The sequence below is a fragment of the Procambarus clarkii genome, chromosome 23 (genome assembly GCF_040958095.1).
Source record: "Procambarus clarkii isolate CNS0578487 chromosome 23, FALCON_Pclarkii_2.0, whole genome shotgun sequence".
Taxonomy (NCBI): domain Eukaryota; kingdom Metazoa; phylum Arthropoda; class Malacostraca; order Decapoda; family Cambaridae; genus Procambarus; species Procambarus clarkii.
The window spans coordinates 39,787,076-39,800,267 of record NC_091172.1 but is presented as its reverse complement, the minus strand read 5'-3'; the positions used below and the strand labels follow the sequence as shown (position 1 = coordinate 39,800,267).

The 13,192-nt window shown below is 43.9% G+C and overlaps 1 protein-coding gene across 1 annotated transcript; it reads left to right on the top strand.

The window, feature by feature from the left end:
- The first annotated feature begins 2,861 nt into the window (after positions 1 to 2,861).
- On the top strand, positions 2,862 to 12,731 carry LOC138367835 (caldesmon-like). The gene is made up of 2 exons (XM_069329816.1): positions 2,862 to 3,990; positions 12,688 to 12,731. The coding sequence occupies exons 1-2, from the start codon at positions 2,862 to 2,864 to the stop codon at positions 12,729 to 12,731; spliced, it is 1,173 nt and encodes a 390-aa protein (XP_069185917.1).
- Positions 12,732 to 13,192: the final 461 nt, after the last annotated feature.

Below are 13,192 nucleotides of genomic sequence, written 5' to 3'. Positions count from 1 at the left end.
GAAATAGGAGTTCTCCAAAACTCATTTTCGTACTTTTAAGGTGAAGAAAAGAAGTGATTTACTATAGAGTGTATTACACTTATTTGTATATTTTGCACGACGTTTCGAACCTCCATGGTTCATTCTCAAGTGAACAGATCTTACAATACTAGTTGATTTTATACCCGCATTAGGTCAGGTGATAATACAATGAAGGTGAAAAACATGGGGGGATACATAAGGGATAAATGTGAGGTGAAACATAGAGGCTGCAGAAGGCGTATTGGCCCATACGAGGCATCTCCTATCTAAACACAAAGATTAATCCAGTGTAATTGGCCTGTTATGTTGGACATTGTCTTCTGTGTTGGCATCGATATGTTCTTGTCTTGTCCTTACTCTCATGGTGGGTAGAGTAAATAGTTCCGTGATTTGGGTGTTCATGGTAGGTCGCTCTATTCTTATGTGAATTGCCTCAAGAATTTGTAATCTTCTTGAATCTTGGGTTTTGTCTATTATGCAAGTATTCTTGTTCAACATTTCTCTTGTTAGAGTAATGTCATGGGCTTGTCTCATGTGATTCCTAGGGGCACCAGATTGAAGATGGCATGTCAATCGCCTCGTCAGCTTGGTCGACGTCATACCTATGTACTAACAAAGTACATAGGTATGTATGTCATACCTATGTACTTGTACGTCATACCTATGTACTTGTAAGTACATAGGTATGACGTCGACCAAGCTGACGAGGCGTTAAAATTAACGTAGATATATGACCGAACCTAACCAACCCTACCTAAGTGTTATGATCTCAGCCTACAGGAGAAACGAGTCTCCCTCCTTGAGAGTTATTCATCAAGCCCGACCTGATTAGAAGGTCTAGCGAATATTGAGGTGATAACGCATATGTAAAATAGTTGCTTGGATATGTATAACAGTTTGAGATTATGGGCAATGAAGAAGAAAACAGATAAATGACTGGCGAGGAGATGTGGACATTTTGCTGGAGGCGTGAGGCTCGCTTCCGGAGGACCTTGACCTCACTTGAGTGCCAGACATCGCAGGGGAAAGCCGCGCTCCATTTGAGCTCCCGCCAGAAGGGAACCCCTAGTGATATATCTCTAAGAGAAGAGAAGTGTGCAGACGTGCCAGCTGTGGAACTGAGCTGGGAACGTTGTGGTCTCAAGTCCTGGTCGAAGAAGAGAGTATCAAGCCGGCCAGAGACATTATTGTGGGCGGTGTAAGCGCCGTGACCAGACGCCGTCAGAGGGAAAGCGCCCTCGATCAGTTAATCTGTGGTAAGCACGATATACGCCAGTTCATAGTGATTGTTTGTAGTTGGTCGTGTGCCCAGCGACAGTAGCAATGTTTATTTATAGGTTAGACATGTTTTAATAAGGCAGAAGGCCTGAAATAGGAGAGTGAAGAGGGAGGAGCACGGAGCGACGTCCATCCCCTCTGAGCTCTGACGGACGACTGAGGGAGCCCGGCTCCGGATGGAGGAAGACCCTCCCAGCGAGTGAGGACCGCCGCCAGGCGAGGTGGAGTATGGACCCGCCCAAAACGGGGGAGTCCACTCTCACTGTATGTAGAGAACAGATAGAGGTTTGAGGCAAACATATTGTGTGAATATTTTTTGTTTGTGTTAAAGGGGAACATTTTATTGGAGTGTCGATGGGTTGCAGGTTTGTTCTTTGGGGAAGAAGTTGCTGAGAACTTCGAAGCCAGCATAGATGAAGTAATTGATGAGACTACAAGGTAGTGAAGCAGAGGACCTCGAGCTGTGAGGAGAAGCAGCAGTGAAGAGGAGTGTCACGTGCTTCTGTAGAGGTGGTGAAGCACCGTAGTTGCTCGGGGAAACTTCATGATAGCAGCCTGGAGGAGCTGCAGAGGATCCTGGTAGTGAAGCCCGGAAGAACCTAAGGATATTAGGGTAGTGAACTTCCAGAGGTGGAAGGGAAGTTCTGGTGGATTACTTATAGGGAGTTGATAGTGTTTGGTTGTCATTAGCGTGCAAGACGCAGTGAGAGGTGAGTGACTGTTGGCATTCTTACGTCAAGGAGTTTTTTTATACTGGAGTATCAATGAACATTTATACGGGTATATGTTATTGCATTCAAATGCTGATTTTCTATATATATATGTTATCTTGCTGATGGTGCAACAGTGTATGTAGACTTGATCAACTTGAGGAGGTTGATAGTATCAGGTGGTGAACCAGGAGATAGGATACCACTTGATAAGCTGATAATAGAGTTCTGATGGTGTTGGAGTGCAACCTGATTGTGATATTATAGAGTATAGGATTCATTATTATTATATGTGTGTATGTATTGTGTATGTGCTTGGTCCAGTAAATGTGTCACAATTTGCTGGTGTTTGCCCTTGTCCTAGTGAGGCTTCCCAGGAGGTAGTAAGGAAGGAGAGAGAGAGAGAAAGAACCAAGAACCACTGCCGTGGACAGGGTAACAGGTAATACTAATAAGTCAAAAAAGGGGATTGAGGAGATCATATCACCTAAGGAGAGAGTGGGGAGTCACAGCGGCTCGAGTGGGTGTGTGCACGTGACAACGAGGCTAAATGTTGGAGCCGCATCCCCTAAACGTGTGACGTTGAGCCCCTCTCCAAGAGCCAGAAGCGCCAAGGGTGATCTCCTAGTATAAGCACTCTACCGAGTTGTGGGTTGGGTTGTCCGTTGAGAAGGATCAACGACGACAACACCAACCAACCCACAGTCTATAATAAATTGGGGGCCTGTCCGGGAGAGTGAACTGACACACCCACACCCTGTCCAAGAGTGGATTTGTACACCCTTGCTGAAATAGATAAACTGTGTGACCGCAGGTGTTTACTCTCTCTCTTGGGAAGACTCACAGGACAGGATGACAGCGGTCCTGAATTTTAGAGGTTCGGAGAAAGATCTTGCGAGAGCCCAGAAGTACATTGATACAGGGGATGATGAAATCTTGCAAAATTGTACCCAGGAACAACTTTGGTTGATCGGTAAAATGTATGGTGTTAGGTTGAAATCAAACAGGGCGTCTAGTAAACGAAAGGAAATCAAGGCAATAATGCAGATAGACAGAGTAAGCATGTTCTGCAAAACTCGTGACGAGAAGATTCTAGACATGTGCACTAGGAGGCAGATAAGGATGTTGGAAGACCATTTCGGCCTAAAGGGTAGGCATGATAAGGTAGAGGATGGACGCGAGGCGCTGCGGACTTGGTTAAGGGAACAAAAAGCAGAAGAAGAGAAGGAAGCGAAACGCCAATGTGAACAAGAGGAAACACAGTGCCAGCAAGGAGGAGCTGAAGCCCTGCCTCAGAATGAAGTACCCGATAGGTTGGAAGAAATTTCAGAGGAAACGGATGATGCGCCAAGTGACGAAGGAATTAATGTAAACTCAAGTAGCAGCAGGGAAAGCAGCCTTGAGAGGCGCGAGGTGGAACCAAAGTTGGAACCAGGAGACAATGAGGTACAGCTGCAACGTGAAGAGAGGCAGGCTCGGCTTGAGCAAGAGAAAGCCAAAGCCGAGCAGGAGCGAGCTAAAGCTGAGCAAGAGAAAGCTAAAGCCGAACAGGAAAAAGCTAAAGCTGAACAGGAAAAACTTAAAGTCGGACAAGAGAGAGCCAAGGCCGAACAGGAAACGGCCAAGGCTGAACTGGCTATGATAAAGATGGAGGCCGCTAAAGCAGAACGAGAGAGAATTAAGACGGCACGAAGGGAGAACAGAGTGAGAGGTGAGGCGAGATGCAGCAATAGCAGACCCAGTGGAGTCTGGGGAGGAAGAAATTATGAAAGACCCAGAAGAGTCGGGGGTGAAAAGAATTTTGATAAATCGGCAGATAAAAGTAAGTACCCTAAAACTCAGAAGAGTAGGTCGCGCACTTCGTCTGAAAGTGAGGATGGAGGAGCTAAACGAGAAGCTAATCGTTATCTAGGGAATCAAGAGTCCAATAAAGCTCCACAGAGTACGAGTAGTACGTCTGACCCGAGGAACTCCAATACGAGTGGGCAGAGTCAGAGCTACTCTGGTACATATAGAAGAGACTTTTCCCAGATGAGATGTTACAATTGTAACGGATTGGGTCACGTGATGCGAGATTGTAGACAGGGCAAGAGAGTTGTGACCCTGGCCATGTGTGACCCCGGAAGTAAATATACTAATGTGTTCCGAGACAAACCACAGAAGATGAACTTAGTGAACGAGAGGTATAGGCCGTTCATGAGCAAAGGTTGGATCAGTGTAGGAGGCCAACCTGAGGTAGAAGTTGGTATCTTAAGAGATACCGGAGCTAATCAGAGCTTGATTGCGAGAAGCCTGATTGGGAATGATCGACGGTTAGCTGGCAGGAGTAAGATGAGAGTATATGGGTTATTGTCGGAGAGTGACATGCCCGTTTGTATTGTCCAGCTAAGGTCGGAATATGTGTCGGCAGAGGTGATGTTGGGAGTGTGCCCCGACATACCTATTCCAGGAGTCCAAGTGATCCTGGGAAATGACTTGTGCGGGACAAAGGTGTTGCCAAGAGTCATAGCGGAGACTGTGCCAGAGGAGTGCCCAGAAGGCCACGGCACGGGTGGGACACCTGAGAGTGTGAACCTGACTGACATCCGAGGAGATGAGTCAGGAGACCGCCAAGCCATTGAAAACCCTGTCTCGGTAGTGATGAAGGCAGAGGTGGCCGACGAGGAAGACACTGGAGAAGATGAGACAGTGTCGATTCAGCCGGTGGAAGATATTGATGTAGATATAGCATGGCTGTTTGATGAAGGTCCAGCCCAGGAAAATGAAGTCTCGGTGAGGTCAAAAGTGAAGATGGCCCAGCCGAAGAAAACTCATGTGAAGAGAGCGGACCTGAGTAGAGCCCAGACTGTTGAAATTAAGAGTCGGAAGGTGAACGCAACTGTGCTGAGTAGGAATGAGGAAAGATGTGGACAGACTGAAGACGAGAGTAGAGCGTCAAGTGGTCCACGAGCACAGAGGCATATGGATAATGGAGTTAAGTTGCGGGAGATGTCAAGAGTTGACATGTTTCACAGAAAACGTGGAGGAGAGATGGTGAAGAGTAATAGCCGAGAAAATGAAAGGAGAAGAGACAGTATGTGTGGAGAGATGCTTACGAGCACACAAGGAGAGGTAGAGCGACATGTACAGTCGAGTGCTATTGGATGTAGTACAATGCTCGAAGAAACTTTTAGGGAACGAAGAAGAGTTGAAGGAGAAGAAATGGAGTTGTATAGAAGTGAAAAATGTGGGAAGAGGAAGATGATACAAGCATGGAGGAATAGGGGAAAGCCGAGGACTCGATGGAAGTCGAACAGGATGAGGTCTCAGATAAATGAGGAGACGAAAGGGAGGATCGTCGGTGAAGACGAGGAAGTGAAGTATGATGACAGGAGACGAAAGTATAATGGGAGTAGATGGAAGTATGAAGACGACAGAGGAGGTACAGACAGTAGATGTCTGACTCTGGATGTGAAGAGAGGAAGACGAGGAAACGGAGGGTGGAGACAGTAAGTAGAGTGGACCGATGGAGGGCAGGCGTCCAAGGAGGACAGCCTAGCCAAGAGGTGCCAGAGAGGTCAGATCGTTTACGAGAAGATCGTGTTTCTGGCGAGTTGTGAGCAAGATGTTGCAAGGTGCAACGAATTAATTGTAGACTCCTAAGAGAGTATATCGGGTGACGAACGAGACAGTGTGGTGGCGGATGTATTATCCCGAGCTTTGCCACTGGAATAACTCTCAAAAATAAGGGGAGGGGAGTGTTATGATCTCAGCCTACAGGAGAAACGAGTCTCCCTCCTTGAGAGTTATTCATCAAGCCCGACCTGATTAGAAGGTCTAGCGAATATTGAGGTGATAACGCATATGTAAAATAGTTGCTTGGATATGTATAACAGTTTGAGATTATGGGCAATGAAGAAGAAAACAGATAAATGACTGGCGAGGAGATGTGGACATTTTGCTGGAGGCGTGAGGCTCGCTTCCGGAGGACCTTGACCTCACTTGAGTGCCAGACATCGCAGGGGAAAGCCGCGCTCCATTTGAGCTCCCGCCAGAAGGGAACCCCTAGTGATATATCTCTAAGAGAAGAGAAGTGTGCAGACGTGCCAGCTGTGGAACTGAGCTGGGAACGTTGTGGTCTCAAGTCCTGGTCGAAGAAGAGAGTATCAAGCCGGCCAGAGACATTATTGTGGGCGGTGTAAGCGCCGTGACCAGACGCCGTCAGAGGGAAAGCGCCCTCGATCAGTTAATCTGTGGTAAGCACGATATACGCCAGTTCATAGTGATTGTTTGTAGTTGGTCGTGTGCCCAGCGACAGTAGCAATGTTTATTTATAGGTTAGACATGTTTTAATAAGGCAGAAGGCCTGAAATAGGAGAGTGAAGAGGGAGGAGCACGGAGCGACGTCCATCCCCTCTGAGCTCTGACGGACGACTGAGGGAGCCCGGCTCCGGATGGAGGAAGACCCTCCCAGCGAGTGAGGACCGCCGCCAGGCGAGGTGGAGTATGGACCCGCCCAAAACGGGGGAGTCCACTCTCACTGTATGTAGAGAACAGATAGAGGTTTGAGGCAAACATATTGTGTGAATATTTTTTGTTTGTGTTAAAGGGGAACATTTTATTGGAGTGTCGATGGGTTGCAGGTTTGTTGTTTGGGGAAGAAGTTGCTGAGAACTTCGAAGCCAGCATAGATGAAGTAATTGATGAGACTACAAGGTAGTGAAGCAGAGGACCTCGAGCTGTGAGGAGAAGCAGCAGTGAAGAGGAGTGTCACGTGCTTCTGTAGAGGTGGTGTAGCACCGTAGTTGCTCAAGGAAACTTCATGATAGCAGCCTGGAGGAGCTGCAGAGGATCCTGGTAGTGAAGCCCGGAAGAACCTAAGGATATTAGGGTAGTGAACTTCCAGAGGTGGAAGGGAAGTTCTGGTGGATTACTTATAGGGAGTTGATAGTGTTTGGTTGTCATTAGCGTGCAAGACGCAGTGAGAGGTGAGTGACTGTTGGCATTCTTACGTCAAGGAGTTTTTTTATACTGGAGTATCAATGAACATTTATACGGGTATATGTTATTGCATTCAAATGCTGATTTTCTATATATATATGTTATCTTGCTGATGGTGCAACAGTGTATGTAGACTTGATCAACTTGAGGAGGTTGATAGTATTAGGTGGTGAACCAGGAGATAGGATACCACTTGATAAGCTGATAATAGAGTTCTGATGGTGTTGGAGTGCAACCTGATTGTGATATTATAGAGTATAGGATTCATTATTATTATATGTGTGTATGTATTGTGTATGTGCTTGGTCCAGTAAATGTGTCACAATTTGCTGGTGTTTGCCCTTGTCCTAGTGAGGCTTCCCAGGAGGTAGTAAGGAAGGAGAGAGAGAGAGAAAGAACCAAGAACCACTGCCGTGGACAGGGTAACAGGTAATACTAATAAGTCAAAAAAGGGGATTGAGGAGATCATATCACCTAAGGAGAGAGTGGGGAGTCACAGCGGCTCGAGTGGGTGTGTGCACGTGACAACGAGGCTAAATGTTGGAGCCGCATCCCCTAAACGTGTGACGTTGAGCCCCTCTCCAAGAGCCAGAAGCGCCAAGGGTGATCTCCTAGTATAAGCACTCTACCGAGTTGTGGGTTGGGTTGTCCGTTGAGAAGGATCAACGACGACAACACCGACCAACCCACAGTCTATAATACTAACCTAACCTAACCTATCTTTATATATTAGGTTAGGTAGCCGAAAAAGTTAGGTTAGGTTAGGTTAGGTAGGTTAGGTAGTCGAAAACCAATTAATTCATGAAAACTTGGCTTATTAGGCAAATTGGGCCTTGCATAGTAGGCTGAGAAGTGCGTTCTGGTTACTAGGTATGACATATATATATATTCTACCCACCTCAAGACTCCGCTCCAATATAGAAGCATCAAGAAATATATATATATATATATATATATATATATATATATATATATATATATATATATATATATATATATATATATATATATGGCACAACTCTCCTAAACACGATCTTTGTGGTATATAAATACTCCGAAATTACCATCTCTTTTAAGGGTCTGAGCAGGTGGTGGAGCGGGTTAAGGCGTACCTGTTATGCCAGTTGCTGGAAGGCTTCTGTGCTGGCTAGGGTTCGAGTCTCCTGGTGGGAAAGAGTTCTAAAGTTATATACTTCACTCTTGTGTTTAGGAGAGTTGTGCCTTAAGCATAGACACTGTGTCTTCCCATATTAACAGGGACTTGATGAAATAAACGTATAAATGACCCCTCACTTGCTCTAGTGCTCTTGGGAGGTGGTGATCTTTGTGGTATATAAATACTCCGAAATTACCATCTCTTTTAAGGGTCTGAGCAGGTGGTGGAGCGGGTTAAGGCGTACCTGTTATGCCAGTTGGTGGAAGGCTTCTGTGCTGGCTAGGGTTCGAGTCTCCTGGTGGGAAAGTGTTCTAAAGTTGTATACTTCACTCTCGTGTTTAGGAGAGTTGTGCCTTAAGCATAGACACTGTGTCTTCCCATATTAACAGGGACTTGATGAAATAAACGTATAAATGACCCCTCACTTGCTCTAATGAGTAATGAGTAATGTCATGAGTAATGTCATGGGCTTGTCTCATGTGATTCCTAGGGGCACCAGATTGAAGATGGCATGTCAAACGCCTCGTCAGCTTGGTCGACGTCATACCTATGTACTTACATTGAAGGTTGCATCCTTCGTGGGGGCAAGTGTACATGTATACAACGCTTGACTGCTGTAGAGGGTTCTCCGTCGGCTTCGGGCTGTTTTTGATAAGGAGTTCGGAAGTCTTCTTCGTTTTGTAGAATATTATCAGGTTTATGTTTTGGTTAGGAGTAGATGACATATTCGTAATAGTAAAAGACCCAGATGAACTAATTGACCTAAAAAGACACCTAGAGAGAGAGTCAGTACTCCGATTTACACATGAAAATAGTAAAAATAACAGTCTGCCATTCCTGGATGTACTAATAACAAAAACAGGAACCTCTTTAAGCACCAACGTATATACCAAGCCCACCAACAAAGGATAATGCCTGAACGGTAGAAGTGAGTGCCCCCAAAGATACAAAGCCAGTGTTCTCAATGCTTATATTCGTCGAGCGCTTACCCACTGCTCTGAATGGAGCAACGTGAGTAGAGAGTTTGAAAGAGTAACTCAGGTATTGGTGAACAACGGATATAGCAACGCGGAAATAAACGCTGCTATAAGTAGACACTTGGACCGTTGGTATAATCCAGAACCTAGAACAGAAACCACAACACCTCCAATAAAATTATATTACAAATCAACCATGCACAGTGAACATATAAAAGAGGAAAGAATAATGAAAGAAATAATCCGTAAAGGAGTAAAATGCACTACTCCTAACCAAAACATAAACCTGATAATATTCTACAAAACCAAGAAGCCTTCCGAACTCCTTATCAAAAACAGCCCGAACCGACGGGCTGTAGAACCCTCTACAGCAGTCAAGCGTTGTATACATGTACACTTGCCCCCACGAAGGATGTACCCTTCAATGTAAGTACATAGGTATGACGTCGACCAAGCTGACGAGGCGTTTGACATGTCATCTTCAATCCGGTGCCCCTAGGAATCACATGAGACAAGCCCATGACATTACTCTAACAAGAGAAATGTTGAACAAGAATACCTGCATAATAGACAAAACCCAAGATGCAAGAAGATTACAAATTCTTGAGGCAATTCACATAAGAATAGAGCGACCTACCATGAACACCCAAATCACGGAACTATTTACTCTACCCACCATGAGAGTAAGGACAAGACCAGAACATAACGATGACAACACAGAAGACAATGTCCAACATAATAGACCAATTACACTGGATTAATCTTTGTGTTTAGATAGGAGCTGCCTCGTATGGGCCAATAAGCCTTCTGCAGTTACCCCTATATATGTATATATATATATATATATATATATATATATATATATATATATATATATATATATATATATATATATATATATATATATATATATACAAATATATGTTGTTGAATATGACCGAAAGGGTAAGATTAATAATTCTAACACGAATCTTCTCAATATTTCTTACGATCTTCTTTACTGTCGAGGGAAATTGATAAATTAACTCTCCAAAATTCATTCTTTATTTCTAGTCTGACGGCTGAATGCGTTTCGTAATGCTTATTACATTTTCAAAGACTTAGTTTACACATAAAATACATTCCTACTTATACTCGTTTTGGGTGAGGTGATGTGGCACAAAAGTTTTGGGTGAGGTGACAAAGCTATGACAGACTCCACCTACGGAAGATTATTGGGTAATGCAAACCTGGTTAAGTGTATGGGAATGTCAAGACCCACAAGCCTGGAAACCCACTTTCGCCAATCAGCAAGATACCCACACCCACATACAGACACACCCACATACAGAAGTGGTTGGGCCTTCCATCAAGCAGAACGCTTTGAAGGAGAGCAACGTCGTCTATGCCCTTAAATGCTCACTTGGGGACTGTAAGCCCCTAAGAATTCAGTATATAGGCATGACAACATATAATCTCTTCTCACAACCAGACCATCACCAGACAAATCTTAACAAACAACACAGAAATCATCGATAGGTACAGCGATAGCAGGGGGCTTGACATCAGCGTGGCACTACACATCAAAAAGTCAACACCAGCAATCAACAGCCAATTAATGCACAACTATATTCTATCCATTTCAAGACCCAGAACCATAATGGAAGCTGCTAGAGGAAGTATGGGCCAATTGGCCTTCTGCAGTTACTTCCATTCTTATGTCCACATATCCACGTTATACCCATTGTTTCGTGTTTTGTTTTGTATTTGTCACCTCACCCAAAACTTTTGTACCATATCACCTCACCCATTAGAGTATAAGTACGATGAATTTGTGTGTAAATTAAGTCTTTCAAAATGTAATACGATTTACGAAACGCGTTCAGGCGTCAGACCATTAATAAGAAATTAATTTTCGAGAATTGTTATTTTCATTACAACCGACAGTAAAGAAAAACATAAGAAATATTGAACACATTCGTGTTAGAATTATTAATCTTACTTTTTCGGTCATGTTCACCAACATATGTTTACAAGAAAGACTGCTACAAATATATACTAATATACAGTATGTCTTACCTAGTAGCCAGAATGCACTTCTCGGCCTACTATGCAAGGAACGATTTGCCTAATAGGCTGAGTGATTTTCTTTATTTTCAATATATTGCTTCCAGTTAGTTTATTTGAATTATTATTATTATATTATATTGAGAATATAAATTACTGATGTAGTTGTGTTAGTTTAGGTTAGGTTTAGATAGGTTAGGTTAGGTAGGGTTGGTTAGGTTCGGTCATATATCTACGTTAGTTTTAACTCAAACAAAAAACAATTTACTCATATATAGTAAAATTAATAGCTTTATCGTTTCATAAGACAAAAAATCGAAAAAAAATATAAATTCTGGAAAACTTGGCTTACTAGGCAAATCGTGTCCTGCATAGTAGGCCGAGTAGTGCGTTCTGGCTACTAGGTACGACATATATATGTATATATATATGTCGTACCTAGTAGCCAGAACGCACTTCTCTGCCTACTATGCAAGGCACGATTTGCCTACTATGCAAGGCACGATACAGCCCAATGCGCTCAAGCATTTGTACACCAGTTGATTGACAATTGACAGCCGAGAACAAAGAGCCTAGGCTCAAAACTCGCAAGCACTATTAGGTGAGTAAAACTATCACTCTGTCAATCTAGCTATTTATCTAACTATTCATCTATTCATCCATATGTACATACATCCAGCTATCAATCTATGAATCCTGTTATCTATTCATCCATACATCCAGCTATCAATCTATAAATCCTGTTATCTATTCATCCATACATCTAGCTATCAATCTATAAATCCTGTTATCTATTCATCCATACATCCATGTCTCTGACCATCTATCCATATATCCATCAATCTATTTGTCTACCTAGCTTTCTATACATCCATTTATGTATTCATATATGCATCCTTCGATATATCCTTTTATCTATCAATCCATCTCTCTCTATTTATCTACCAATATATCTATCCATATATTGGTAGCTATTTATCAGTCTTTCCATAGAGGTATCCTTCTATCCACCCATTAATCCATCCATCTATATATATCCGTGCATTTACCTGTCTATCCATTCATCTGTATGTCTATCCATCTATATATCCTTCCATCCATCTATCTATCCATCCATCTATCTATCCATTAATCTATCGATCTACCTATTCCTCTATCCCTGTATCCATATATCTGTTCAGTCATCTATCATTTATATCTATCCATCTAGCTATTCATCTATCAATTAATCTAACCACCCATCTACTGTCTGCTCTTGTTACGAACCCGACTCCATCGTCGGAGCATGGAGCAGCGACGTCAACGCCATCTGTGAGTCCGTTCCCGAAACCCCCACAAAATGGACGACGCCATCTGGTGCTGGCAGTATGATACCTGCAAGAGACTCTAGATTTCTGCCTTGGTCAGCCCGAAGAGTCGCTGTAGCTGACCTCTGGTGTGGTGGCGCCTGGATATCAACACCATCTTTTGGAATATGAGTAGTATGTCAAGGTCAGAGTCCGTAAGTGGTATTTTTTAGTTCACAAGTACCGGCCAGTTTATGTATCCACAGAGGCGACGTAGGGCTGCTGTGGTACGAAGACAGTCAGTCTACCCGGGCAGCCTATTATCTCTCTATTTCATTCTGCTTTACGTGAGCAGTGAGCCGCCGCCGAAGAGGAACTGAGTAGTATCTGCTGTCTGCCTGTGAAGTGGCAGTGACAGAATTCGGCGTATCCCCGGACTGGCTAGAGGAAGAGACGACCGACAGTGAGGTGCTATGGAGGAGTGTAACTAGCTAGTTGCAAGACGCTCCTGCCAGAGGTTCGCTACCCTTGTATTTGTTCGTGAAGAGGCCCAGCAGCACGATGATGTTCTCTGCCAGCACTAGGCTTGAGAGTGATTGTGGGCGTTCACAAGGAGCACCTTGTGATATTTTAGGTGTTGGTGTTTCCCAGTACTGGTTGAGGACGGTACTGTGTGTTGAGGAAACACGGAAGTTGACAAGGCTACATTGCATAAGCATAGAGGAGCTCTTAGTGTCC